Source organism: Lepisma saccharinum, chromosome 2 (genome assembly GCF_977018435.1).
Source record: "Lepisma saccharinum chromosome 2, izLepSacc3.1, whole genome shotgun sequence".
NCBI classification, from domain to species: domain Eukaryota; kingdom Metazoa; phylum Arthropoda; class Insecta; order Zygentoma; family Lepismatidae; genus Lepisma; species Lepisma saccharinum.
Window position 1 is genome coordinate 26,952,800 of NC_139230.1, and position 14,624 is coordinate 26,967,423.

Here is a 14,624-nt window from a genome sequence, read left to right on the forward strand (position 1 = left end):
AGGGAGTGGAATGATTTCAAGGGATGGAGACAATGTACATCTTACATCTCGGCCAAGTGGTTGAGTGTGGATGTCAGGCAACATTGTATGGAGTCCTGAGTTCGATGGCCCACGGTCTTCTTGCCCGTGGCTTGGCGACTGAGCACACGCTGGTCTTGAAGTGTCGGCCCTAGAAAAGGCACCAGAACGATGGTCTGACCGACAGCTACAAGTTGCAGATTGTGGTACTGAAGATAGTCAACTCGCGAATGTACTGCGGTTGCCTTAGGCGAAAGCTTCGTCTTGGTTTCCTGAGCCGGGCTGAGACCTGAAAGGTGTCGAGGTCTTCGCCTGGTAACTGGTATCCTTCTGGAGGTCCTTTGAATTCTGAGACTTGACTGAGCCTCGAATTCTGGTGCTTAGGTCTTTTAAGCTGCTGGCAAATACTTCCTCGCTGCTTGGACAGCACTTCCGTATTTGCCAGCCGATGACGGGCTTGAACCCGGTAGTATCGAAGAATGCAGTGTCTCCTGACGTCATGTTTTTCCGCTATTTGTGGAATGTTACCTTGTGTTGTAAATTGTCGCTTGACCGAGCACTGATGTCTGGCGAGAGAATTTACCTTTTTTACAGAGTCTCCCTTGATTCGTTCCACAATATATATATATTTTTTCAGAACTACAAGCCTCCTGGTGCAAGAGACATTCCAATTAATTTCAACATCGAACTGCGCAAGGATGCACCTAACCCATATGGTGTTCTACGCTCTAAAGGTATGTCCTTAATTACACAAGTTTAATTAATGCATGCATGCGTTGGCATTGACTAATGCAAATTTTACTCATATTAAATTTAATTTGTTTGTGAGTGTGACAGAGAAGAGCAATAATTATTCTTCCATGCTCTCTATACTCCTCAATGAAGTTCTTTAAATTCTAAAACTTCTTATTTGGATGCAGGTAACTGAGTACTAAGAAATGTTTCATAGGTGCTTAATGTAAGTGACTCTTGATTCTTGTTCAGCACCCTATGACAGGAAATACTGTTGACCAGAGCATAGTGAAGATCACAACACCCTTGAGCAATTAGAGAATTTATGGAGTTTCACCTCCTCACTCTCATATTCTTACATGGTAAAGTGCAGAGCTGCAGGGCCTTTTTACCATTATTTTTCCAACTGGCCTACTGATAATGCACTTTTGTCATCAGTTACTTTGAAAAGTTATCCCATAGAATGTTACTAGTTGCCTACTATTTCTGGTAAATCAACAACTTATATCAAGAGGCATGAATATTTCGTTTTGACATAAACACAAAATGTAAAATAACACACTGTAATGTTTATTTTTCATGTTTCTGTAAGGTGCGAGGTGCGTTTTTCTACCATGTTTTGTCACAAAATTATGTGAAATCAACTGCAAAATAAACCCACTGTGAACACCAAAATTAGAGTGTATTTACCGACGTGACATGTTTTGAAGTCTGAATTATCCTGTGAGTTATGCAAATCATGGAAAATTGATTAATTTTGCTGTAAATATTTGAGAATACAAAAATGGACTATTTTAAACAGGAATAAATTAATACTCTGACAACTACATAAATGTGCTGCTAGAAGGGAAAAGCTAATTTTGTATAATATAGGGTTATACCGATCAGTATCAGTATTGGCTCGAATTTATTTACCAATACCAGACGATACTTTCCGGCATTTTGGTCTTTCATGGGGTCCGCAAAAATGCTACAAGACACTTTTGCAGAGTCTAATTATCCTGGAAATTATGCAAAATTCGAACTTACTTTTTATTTTGCACCAATTTTGAGGTAAAAAACTGTATTTTTGATTACATAACATGTATTTTAATATTTTAAATATAAATTCTTGGTAAATTGATGCATACAATTGGAGTAGAATACTTACACACTAATATTGATCAATATTTTGAACAGCTTAAATTATTACAATTTTCAAAGTGTTGGTATCAGTGGAAATCCGGCATCGGTATCAGTTCAAAGTGGTATTGGCTCAGCCCTATAAATAACTGTAGTTTTTTAAATCAAGTTTAAGGTTTTATTCACAATTTTAACACTGAAATGTCATTTTATATACTGCTTTTGATTCCAAAATTTGCTCAGTTTTTGTATTAAAAATCTTGATATTTTATTTACAATAAATATGTGGCTCTATCACATTTCTACAAACATGAATGTCTGGAGGAGTTTTTCCAGGAGGAGGGAAAGGGGGAAAATGAGGCATATTTTCCCCATAATAATGTAGCCCCCTGAAAAGATCCTTTCAGTGAAATGTATCATCTTTCTGCAACTCCCTTATAACATAAATTACTGTGACTGAAATTAAATTATATGTGTGAAATATATAATTTCAATTTGACGTGTTCCAGGTGACGGGGCATGCCTACAAACTCTTGCACTGATTCACTTTCAGCATCAAACTGATCATTACCAGAATCATTACTGTGGAAAAATGATAATTTGTAAGAAAGATAATTTCTATGCACCAAAGTTTATGATCGTACATTAAGTTAACTGCAATAATGGAAATTGGCACGTGATGAAGTGAGTGAATGGAAGGACAGTGAGTGAAAGAACTTCATGGTTTATGAACTACATTATACTTTGCAGGATAGTTGTTATTATACAGGCATCATTAAAATTCACAAACCTAACGTTTGTGTTAATATATTTTTTTAAAAGTAAATGAATAACAGAAAACAGGTAATACAGGTAACTTTAATATGCAAGTAGAGTTAGACTGAAGAAAGTACATAAAATATAATTGTTTTTCTTTCTTCATAGCTTCTGGTGAACCACCACTGTGCATGAGTTCTGTAGTGATGTTTGCCATTAGACATGCACTGGATTCAGCAAGAAAGGATGCCGGACTATCTGGGTGGTGGTCAATGGGTAAGTTAGAAAGAAAAAGGAAGCAATATACAATGTCTGGCAACTATACCTGATGGTTTTTAATTACAAATAAAAACAAAATTCTTTCATGCAACGAAGTCAATTTAATACATGTTGTACTACATAGCAAATCATTTTAGAAAAACATGAGAGGCAGTTTCATGCCGTTTCTTGATGAGGACAGTTCATTTTTTTAATGACTCCTCAAAAGAGAGACCCAAACTCGTTCGATGTTCTTGGGAGTGCGAACCTTACAATATCCAACAGATGCTGACGCCATCTCCTTGAAGTTCCTTACCCACAGTAAAATGGTATTTCAACTGGGAACATGCAGATTACGGTTAATGTCGTTACCTTGAGCAACTTCCATTCAGTGTTGATTCAAAAACCATCAGATTCAGTTGCCATGCCTCACAGGTGTGCTATTCAAAAAAGAAATTGCATGAAACTGTCACTCATATTATTTTCCTAAAATGCTGTGAGATGTAGTACATAAAATGTTATTTTTATTTCTTAAGAATATATATATGTAAGGTAACAACTGAATCATTTTCAACATTCCTGCATAGTAACCAAAAGTACTTAAGCTGACTTTTGCATATTTTGCACTCTTTTACATCCAAGAATTATAGGATATAGATTATTGAATAAAGTAAAAGCAATGTGTTAAGATTGTCTCATCATAGTGTATGATGACACTCCCTGATGGTGCAGTGGTCATCACCTTGTAATCAAGGGATCCTGGATTCAATACTCAGTGGAGGCACATGGTTTGGATCCCACTTTAAACTCTAGGTCCAGTCCCAATTAGCCTTTTGTGTGTATAAAATGGACTTAAAACATCATAGCATACAAATCACCATCATATCTAAAAATTGGGATGACTGAGCTGATAACAATTGCAAAAAAGATAGCCATAGGTTATTATATAATATTACAATAATATTAATATTAAAATTGTAATACAATAACAGTGCATACATTCCACAAAGTATTGATTGATATTAGTGATTCAATTGAAAGCAATATTCTTATACAAATACCACTGTTATCATTGAATACTGAAACATTGTAAAAAAAGGTTTAGATCAGTCTAAACCTTTTTAGACTGAAATCTAAATCAATTCAGGTCATTCTCTATTGGTACAATAAGTGGCTGGCCCATGCACATTCAAGATATTTGCAAAGTTGAGCTTGCTAACACAGATGAAACACAAATTACAAAGTGATTCTGTTTGAGGTTCAAGGTAAGAATTTCATGCAACATGTGAATGTTTCCATTTGTATTTGATCATCTCCTTCCAACAACATAAAGCAACATCTTGCTTGCTACTATGTAAAAATAAAACATTAGTAGTATTTAGTTAAAATTTTTATTGAAAGTCATAACATAGTACTTTCTTGTAAAAGAAAATAATTATACAAAGACAATGTAAAAGTTTATGCTCATTAATGTTGTATTTTCAGATGCTCCATTTACCGTTGAAAACATCCGGCTTCACTCGGGAACCACAACTGACCAATTTACTTTGTAAATTCATCAGGAAAGGGACTGCAAAATTTTTGAGTGTGTGTATGTTTAACATGTTTTAGGCAATTATTATTAACATAGTCATGCAATTTTGTTTCTGAGCAAGGAAAAAATAGGTGAAATATGTCTTCTGTTCTTACAACTTTATTATTCAAAGCAGTGCTACAAGTGGAAATTGTTAGGTGGAGGGATGCTTTGCTTAGGCCTTGGAGCTAGTTGGAGGGATGCTCCTGTGTTTTTACATAGGGGCAATGGGGTTGGGGGATGCTTTCAGTAGGAATGATTTCTAATAAAAATAATTGATTTTACATGATTTAGGTATATACAAATTAGGGATGGGACCGATTAATCGGTACTCTATCGGTATCGGCCGATATAGGCATATTGGTGTATCGGTTTATCGGTAAAGTTACCGATTATTTTACCGATCCGATATATCGATTATTATCTGATAATTTAGTGCAAAATTCTGCCATTTTGTTGTAATTTTTATGGATAATATCCATGCCCTACTTTCTAAAAAAGTAAATGTCTAAATGTGCAATTTATCTTGCACTTCAGTCACCTTGAAACACACATTTATTAAAGAGGTCAGTGAACCTTTCAGGTTCTTCAAGGGCCATTTCTAATTTTATATCGGATCGGTAGAATATCGGTTATCGGTATCGGTAAATTTTATATCTGTACTTTATCAGTATCGGCCAAAATTTCATATCGACCCTTCCCTAATACAAATATATTTATATACATGTAGAACATGGGAAACCTAACACACAATGTAATTAAAATTTTTTGCACAAATAGCAATATGAAGCAAAGTGAATGGAAATGGTGGATAGTGATAGAAAAAAAAATAACAAAGTTACAAACTAGAATTATGAGAATTTATTCAGATTTTTAGATTGCTACTTATCTGATGGTACTAGTTTATATGTTCTATCTCCACAATGTAGAGACTGAGTAGAAGATCTACTATATGCATTTTCTATTTAGTTTGTCAATGTAAGTTTTAAAAACTCTGAACACTCGGGTAATATGATAAACAAAAAATCAGGTGTAGCCGGGACTAGCTCGGTAGTTCAGGTGATAGGCTTCTGGCAAACCATGCCATTGTTCTAAGTTCGATTCTTGATTGAGCCTTGTCTCCTAAATTTCTACACTAGTGAACTCAACTTGTTGCCTGGTACTTACCAGCTTTAAGTATTTTGTTTCATTTTATGTGGTAATTATGTATCATGATTAGAGAACTGGAAAATTTGCATATAAAAAGATGAAAAATCATGCAGGTCCCTAATCATGATTAAAAAAAAAGCTGTATATTTTTTATAATTTTGTTACTTTTATTTCACTTTTGTCCATAGGTATCTAACATATCAGTATAGAATATTATTCCTTTGTTTTTATGAAGATAATCGCATGTACTGAGAGAGATGGTAAAAAAATGAAAACTTTAGTTAAACATTTCATTAGATCAGATATAGGCTTTGTTGTGCAGGCACAAGGCCACTTTTACAAATACACTTACATGTGTCTGATGGCATAGTGGTACCATCATGTAATCAAGGGGTTCCAGGTTTGACACCTACAGTTTAAAGTGGGATCCAAACCATATGTAGCCTCCACTGGGTATCAAACCTGGGACCCCTTGATTACAAGGCAATGACGTTACCATTACACCATTGGGGAGGCCCTTATACATGTAGACATGAGCACATTTCAAATCGAATTACCAACCTCTTATACATTTCATAAAATATATCATAATATAATAAGCAAACATTTGAAGATTAAATTACATTCTTGCTAGTCTACTATACTATTAACACACATAAAATACCTTGCAAATTCTGAGTTTTTTCACTTATGGTTATATAACTTTACTCTAAGTGGAATTGTTAAATCTGTAAGTAGCTTTCGGCATAAAACTTGTAACTGAAAGTGTATATGCAAGACTTTGTGAACCCTGGGCCTCCACATGCATAAATCTGGGGCCTGACTGGGTGACAATCAAGACAAAATCTTAAAACATGCTTTCACTGGTACCTCAAAACTGTTTACCTTAGCAGAAACCTAAATTGAAATAATATTTCATGTGAATACACAAAATTCAGAATACTAGTAGTAGTAATATTTTAAATTAATTAGGTTACTTGCACATTCACAGATTTATTACATACATGAGATTCTTATGTGGTGGAGTATTTTGTTTTATATTTCTACTGGCTTGGAAATTCGTACTCTTGATCTGTGATTGTAATTAATGTGGAATAAATTTTAATGTTTCTGAAACTCTTGTAAAGATTTTTGGTAGTATAATACCTTCATCATTTTGAATAAATTGAATCCTTACCATATAATACTGTATGAAAATAGTTTATTTGAATTGTGTGTAAATGTAATCCACATATATATGTACTGATTTTTTGTATTTCATGAATCACATTACTTGTTTAGGTATTAATAGTATTATGTAATTTTCTCAACTTTGAGGTGATTTTCTGAAGTTTCTATTCCTGTCTATGCCCTTTCAACTGAAAAGCTAAATTTTTTATTTGGAAATATTTGTTAAGTTATCACAGACGTTTCTGTGAAAATTGATCCAAAATAATTCATTTAAAAAGTTCATCAAACTTCCATGGTGAGAGAAAGTGACTGAAATTACAAAATGCAGTGTCATTTCCCATCATATGCAGTTATGAATTTAAGGCGTGAACTTGAAAATAGTGTGCAACCAGCAAACTTCTAGATTAGCTGGAAGTTACTTTCATAGTGAAACTTGAGAAAATCACAGCTGAGGAATATATAAATAATACAAATGTATGCTAGTTTTCTATGCAATAGACAAGAATAAAATTTTTATGAAGTTTAAAATTTAATCTTAAATTAACTAATCCTATTTGTAAAATATGGCTGTATGGCGTCATTCTACTAAAAATATGTGCTGCCTGTTGTTTTAAGTGCAAAACCTCATTGTAATAATACATTTTGATATCCATTTTGTCTTCATTAGTGGATTAAATTTAACATGGAGAAAATAAGAGAGAATTTTAACACAGTCCATGTACCCAAATGAAGATAATCAACTGGGAACAGCCCGTCCATTGGTGGAGTAGTTAGCACATTGTGCTACAATGGGGTCCTGGGTTTGAATCCCAGCCAGGGCATGGATGTTTGCGAGTGTACATTTATCAATTTCATCATGTCGTCACTCATCCTCATCTTCGCAAATTAGCCAAAAGTGGCACAAAAAGCAAAGTAAAATAAAGCATAGCAATTCAATCAACTGGGAACATATGGAATCTATTGATTAAAGTGTTATTTGGTGTTTTTTTCAGCAAATTTCCCTTTCCCCTTAAAATTTGATCTAAATTATCCTGCAAAATTGACATTTTCCTTCGTGGAAGGTGCTGAAAGAAGTACAGGATTTAAAAGTTCACTGCCCCTCCCTATGCCCTTCATTTGCTGAAGCCACCACTGGGTCATTTGAAGCTGTTTGTTTTGCACTGGAACTACCTTACTTCATACTTCTATGTGTGACACTCACTATTTTTAGATCAGGAGCAGCATTTGTTTTTAAAAAAATAAACAGTTCTCTTGATATTCACCAAATTATGTCAGTTTAGTTGGAATGCATGTCGTGAATATAAAGAAAAAAACACATACAGGATATTTCACAATCTTGTTTCCTTGATGCAGCAAGTTGGAGCACATAGAGGTGTGCAGTAAGTTGCAAACACAGCATCAATAAATGAAAGGCAGGGGGGAGGGGGCAGTGAACTTTTAAACCCTGTAACTCTTTCAGCATCTTCCAAGAAGGTCCACTTCTACTTCTGTCATTTTCATAATGTTCTCATGGGAAATGTCAAGTAGATCATCCACTGTTTTTGCAAACATCGCCTCTCCCACCAGTTGTTTTGTGGTTCTCCTCTTAAGTTTACACAGGCTTCACCATTCATTAAACACACTTGATAGTCTTAATAGCATGTGCCATCGGCTTAAAGCAAGCCAGGTAAAAGGTAAAGGTACCCCCTGTTCATGTGCATGAAGGCATGTGGGGTGATATGGAGGTAGAGCTCCACATATTCTTGATCTCAGTCATATTTGGGATGATGTAATCAGCAGCATGCCTGGATGCCTTTACCCCCCCCCCCTTCAGGTACCCATTGATTTGAGGCTGGGTGAGCCACAGAGCTGCTTCATGTAGGGGACAAGGCCAGAAAATTTCAGACCTTAGATCACCCACCCCGGGAATTGAAACCAGGTCTCCCATGAGGTAGTCAGATGCTCTACCAACTGAGCTACCAGCCAGTTGGTTGTGTAAAAAAAAAAAAAAAAGTTTTTCTTTTTGGCTTTCCCCCCCAAAAGTGTTTGAAAATGAATGATATTTTCTTGATCCACAGCCATAATTGATCACTAGTGTAAAAAGGCATTCAAATTTACATTGTAATTTTCAACATGAAATCAGGGTCATAGAACACGTTCAGTGGGATCCCTACATTCTAAGCACACGTTCCTTATGGGGAAAATAAAAACTCGTGAGGCGTGGACATAAACTGTCACTCAGGTTCCAAACTTCATATGGGGTGTTTTTAGCACCAAACTGGGGGTGCTAAATTCTCACCCTCCCTTCCCACTTTGACTATAGCAAAAATTTGGACACTGCCAATTTTATTCAAGAGTTTTTATTTCTTAAGGGCCGGTTGCACCATCTCCGCTTAACGTCTCATGCCTTACTTAACACCATTTTGCAGTTGTTCAACCCATTCTCAACTTTTTATTTAAATTTGTAGGTTTCTGCCGTACCTTTCTTTTCTTTCTGATTTGCTTCTCCGGGGACTTCACCATCACAGTAGTCTGATGACTGAAGCAGCTGATTCTTGAGGATTCTTATTATGCGTAGACGCAGATCGCCAGATGTGTAGGGACCAATTGAAGGGCAGAGGATATAGCAGATTTTCTGTTCTGTTTATTCGAAAGATTCCAACGTTGAGACAGGCGGAGCATAGAGTCATTCCGCCCAAGATGCCTACTGTGATCTTGAAGTAGCAATGTCCGATTCCTTGCCAAATGGCCACATCCATCAAAGATTAAGGTATTCTTAATTGCTAGTCATGGCTACGAATAACTAACAGAAACATTGCACGTAAGAAAACTTTCCTCCCTCAAACCTCATACCAAAAGGGTGCACAAGATCTATGATAGTTCGCCACTCACAAGGAGAAGCAAATGCCTCGAGCAGGAAGCAAAGCTTGAAATAAATGACTGACTTGTGGTGTGGTTTGGGTGAATGACTGGTGTTCCGACCGTCCAAGACTGTAGAAACTTTTTTCAAGAACTTTGAGCATTCTGTCATTATGCTTTCCAGACTGTTGTGAAGCTCAAGGTTCTGGGGATGAGATGTCTCACGTAAATAGCCTCCTGGCGTAGTGGTTAGCACACATGCTCCATGTTCTAGAGGTCCAAGAATTGATCCCAGCAGGGAGTGGAAGTAATTTTCAAGCAAATATTTAATTTTAATTTCCATGCTGACGGTTGAAAGCGAAAAAATTGACATTGTGGTGCAGTGGTTGCGTACTTGTTCCATGTCTCAGAGGTCCAAAGATCGATCCCCGTTGCAGCTGCAATAAATTTTTCAACCCATTCTCAACTTCTAGGTTGCTGCAGTATTTTTCTTTTCTTTTAGATTTGCTTCTCATGGACTTCACCATCGCAGTAGTCTGATGATTGAAGCAGTCGATTCTCGAGGATGATTGAAGGTTACTGAAAAAGTTCTTGCCACTTCGTGAATTCGATCCTTGGACCTCTGCAACATGGACCACGTGCGCTATCGACTGCGCTACGCTGCATTTTAATTTCTATTTGTTTTTTATTTTTCCCCGAGATCATAGTAGCCAGCATGTAGCAACCAAAGAGTTCGACTGCTTCCCTCAGTCATGAGAATATTTCGTATATTGTTTGGTATTCAGAGAGAGATGTTCCTAATTCTCCTTGAACTGAAACATAGGATAATTTGATTTCGATTCTACAGAACCAGTTGTCAAGCCCAGCTCGTCTCCATGTTTACGTGCCCGACCCTGTGGCCGAGTGGTTAGCACATCGCGCTGCGATGCCAAGGGTCCCGGGTTCGAATCCCGGTTGGGCTTGGTTGTTTGTGAATGTCCATTCATCAATTTCATCATTTCATCACTCATCCCCATCTTCGCAAATTAGCCAAGAGGCATAAAACGCAAAGTAAAATAAACTAAATAAAAAAAAATCCATGTTTACGTATATTGAATCGTGTATGCATATTACATGGTCTACTTGTGTACTAACATCCTATTGTTCTTCATGCATAGACACAGATTGCCATTCCCATGTTAATGTGTAGGAACCAATTCAAGGGCAGAGGAAATAGCAGATTTCCTGTTCTGTTCTTTCGAAGGATTACAACGTGAAGACAGATGGAGCATAGTCTTTCTGCCCAAGGTGCCTACTGTGATCCTCAAGTAGCAATATTCAATTCCTTGCCAAATGGCCACAGCCATCAAAGATTAAGGTAGTCTTAATCGCTAGTCATGGCTAAGAATAACTAACAGGAAATATTACACGTAAGAAAACTTTCCTCTCTCAAACCTCATACCAAAAGGGTGGAACAGGTGTCTGCACCAGATCTATGATAGTTCGCCACTCCCAAGGAGAAGCAAATGCCTCGAGCAGGAAGCGAAGCTTGAAATAAATGCCCAAGTTGTGGTGTGATTTGGGCGGATGACTGGTGTTCCGACTGTCCAAGACGGTAGAAACTTTTTTCAAGAACTTCGAGCATTCTGTCATTACGCTTTCCAGACTGTTATGAAGCTCGAGGTTCTGGGGATGAGAGGTCTCATGTAAATGGCCTCGTGGCATAGTGGTTAGTGCAAGTGTTCCATGTTCCAGAGGTCCAAGGATCGATCCCAGCAGGGAGTGGAAATAATTTTCAAGCACATGTTTTATTTTAATTTGCATGCTGACTGTTGAAAGCAGGGTTGGCAAAATTTGTTGTTTTTTTCAAAAGAAACAAAACAAACAGGTTTTTATTTAAATGTGTTTTAAACAGTTTCTTAAACAAATAAAATGTTTAAAACATAATGCCAAGAAGACTTATTTTCTAAGGTTAATAGTTAAAAAGGGATCTGTTAATCATGCAAGGAAAAGCTGTGTTCCTAGATATAAAGTAAACGCTTGACTAACTTCTTAAAAAACAGAAAAGCTTCAACTAATCCACATTGCCAGACCCCACTCAGTCTACGTGGTAGCTAATTTTTAAATAAGTTTTGTCGTGAATGCAACTAAATATTGACATTAACAATTATGTGCGGTGTGTTAAGTGAGGAACAACACTGTTTCATCCATATAGTGTTCAATTTTAAGAAAATTTAAAAACAAAAAAAACACAGCCAAGAGTTTTAAAAGTGGCCCACAGTTATTCATCACAATATGTTTCTTTGTTAATTCAACATATATTTTCAGTCACTGAACAGATTTCTAGGTACAATAAAATGAGAGGGATCGAATGGAAAGGCGAAGTTACAAAACATGCAAATGACCACAAACTATGAAACATCAAGTATCAAAATGTGTTTTAAACAAGTCTGAAAAAACCCGTTTAAAACACTTTGTTTTAAACATTTTAATCATTTGTGAAAAAACAAAGCTGTGTGTTTTAAACCTTTTAAACATTTTTGTTTTAAACATGCCAACCCTAATGGTATGAATGTCACAAAAAATATCAATTTCTTAGTAGAGGCAGATTAATTTCCACTAAAATGGTAAAACTTGTGCAAATAATGTTTAAAATTTTTGCTTAATAAGCCTTATTTACAGAACCCTTGGTGGGTTTGATTTAATTAATTTTACCTAGTTTTTCAACCACTTTTGGCTAATCATGAGGATGAGGAATGAAATTAATGAAGGGACACTCATAAAGAGCACCTAGGCCCAGGAGTCGTAGCATGCTGTGCTAACCACTCCACCACAGAGGCTGGCTCAGAACCCTTGCAAATACAAAAAAAAAAAAAAAAAAATCCACTCTGGAGTAGGGGTATGCAGAATGGAAATTTTTGAAATCTCAGTGTTATGTATGTGAATAATTCACCATTTACTGTGAAATACTAGAATATTGCATTATTTCAACCCACGAATAAATGTTTTTACGATTCTGGAATAAAAACTGCCTTTTCCAAGGAATTTCAAACACTAGTAGTGAAGGTGCAGTTTTGTTGAGTTGAGTTGCTGTTTTATGTCCACTTTATGCACAGATAGGCTAATCGGGACTGGACCTAGAGTTTAAAGTGGGATCCAAACCAGTATGGGCCTCCATCGGTTATCAAACCAAGGACCCCTCGATTACAAGGTGACGATGTTACCATTACTTGGAGGCCAGTTGCAGTTTTGTAGAGAGCGACATCTTTCTCTGAACAAAGCCGCAACATAATCAAAAAGCATGATCTGAAGTCCACAGTGCGTACTGGTAATGAATTGTACTGCAGGAATGCTACAAGTGTGACAGGTCATTATTAAGCACATTAACATGTGTGCACTTACATCAAACTTACATCGACTTAAATTGGGAACTCTTGTTTTTGCACACTTACAGTAAATTTGCATCCAACTTGAAGTGTCAGGCAAGTCTTGCGAGATAAAAGAAAATGTAGAGCACACTTGCAGTTAACTTGTATGCTGTCTGGGCTTGTTCTAGTTACCACACAAACATTCACAGTCCACAGAGGTCATTAACGTGAAAAAACTTTTCTTGATAACTTTTTCTGTTTGATGCCTCATTTCAATGCTTCGAGCCCTCAAAAAACAGGATTTTATCCAGAATATATATGCATTCACATAGCACAGGCTCATAAGTGCCACAAATGGATTGACTTTGTAATTAGGGCTACTGTACACAAAATATGACTTATCTCTAAATAATCAGGCACATGTCCACTTTCTATGTATGGAGAAGTCCTATAGTAAATAAAAGTTGGTTCATGTAAATTTTTCTAATTGAACTTTAGTTCTGAATGAGACCGAGCATCTCAGTCTCGTCACCACAAGTCTCAAAGGATCTGGTCTTGATATTTGAAATTCAATACAAGACTGAGACTTGTGTCAATACCAACCCTAGTGTGTGTTATAGTTTTTCTTTGAGGCATTATAAGTTTTTTAAGTATTTTACACATTTTTTAATGTGCATTGACATGTCAAGTAGAAAGCCTTTCTAACGTGTCAACAGCCAACCCTGAAAGAACCAATATAGTTCTATCAAGACCACCATGCTTCAAGGTTCAAGTCTGTGATTTGCTTAAGTAATTTGCATAGAAATAGAAACAATTTTCATCGAAGGAGGACAACAACAATATTTGTCTCTGATATCAACAAAAAACAATGCTGAAACTACAATGAAAAATTTAACTATGTTAGTGTAAATAAAAACCATATTATTTTCAAATTATATTGTATTTCCCAAACAAGTGCAGTTTAAAGCCATTATGCATATACATTGTCTGCAATTAGAAGACGATTTTCACAAAACAAAACTAGCTTCCCAGTTGGTAAGTTGCACGCAGGAACAAACTTCCCTCAGCACATGAAAATTGACTTGAGGAATGCCATAATGAACTTTACAATCTTCATGCAAAGACTTAATTTGATTTTTGATTTAATTTGTCATCTGAAGTTCACTTTATATACAGAAAAGCTAATTGGGAGTGGACCTAAAGTTTGAAGTGGGATCCAACCAGGAATTGAACTCAGGCCTGAAGGACTTAAGGAACAGCCAATGGCCATAACTTGTCTAACGTATTCAACTCATGCGATTTTCAGAATGTGTCCCAGGTGTCCTGAAGTAAATGGCATATTTAAGGAGGGCAAGGAATATTCAATGTCCCCAAAATATTTTGAACCTAAAGAATTACTATACATATCATTAATGCAGATTCATATGTTAAAAATGTCAAAATATACATCAGATATGAACTAAAATTTCACTTTTTCTGAAAAGCTTTTCGAAGATTTATTTCCAATTGATTGAATGAATTAGGTCATTTTGCATCGCTTTTCTGCCACTTTTGGCTAATTGCAATGATGAGGACGAGTGATGATAGGAGAAAATTGATGAAGGAACACTTACCAAATATGCTCATGACAATGCTGGGATTTGAACCGTGGACTCTGGTGT

The 14,624-nt window shown here is 36.2% G+C and overlaps 1 protein-coding gene across 1 annotated transcript in view; it reads left to right on the plus strand.

Annotated features, from left to right (window-relative positions):
- Nucleotides 1-7,306, plus strand: part of LOC145983966 (uncharacterized) — a 97,638-nt gene extending 90,332 nt beyond the window's left edge. Inside the window, exons 25-27 of the mRNA XM_083117190.1 lie at nucleotides 656-752; nucleotides 2,797-2,904; nucleotides 4,372-7,306. Of these exons, the coding sequence (XP_082973316.1) occupies nucleotides 656-752; nucleotides 2,797-2,904; nucleotides 4,372-4,439 (273 nt within the window). The 3' untranslated portion in view covers nucleotides 4,440-7,306. The remainder of the gene's footprint in view (nucleotides 1-655; nucleotides 753-2,796; nucleotides 2,905-4,371) is intronic.
- The last annotated feature ends 7,318 nt before the right edge of the window (nucleotides 7,307-14,624 follow it).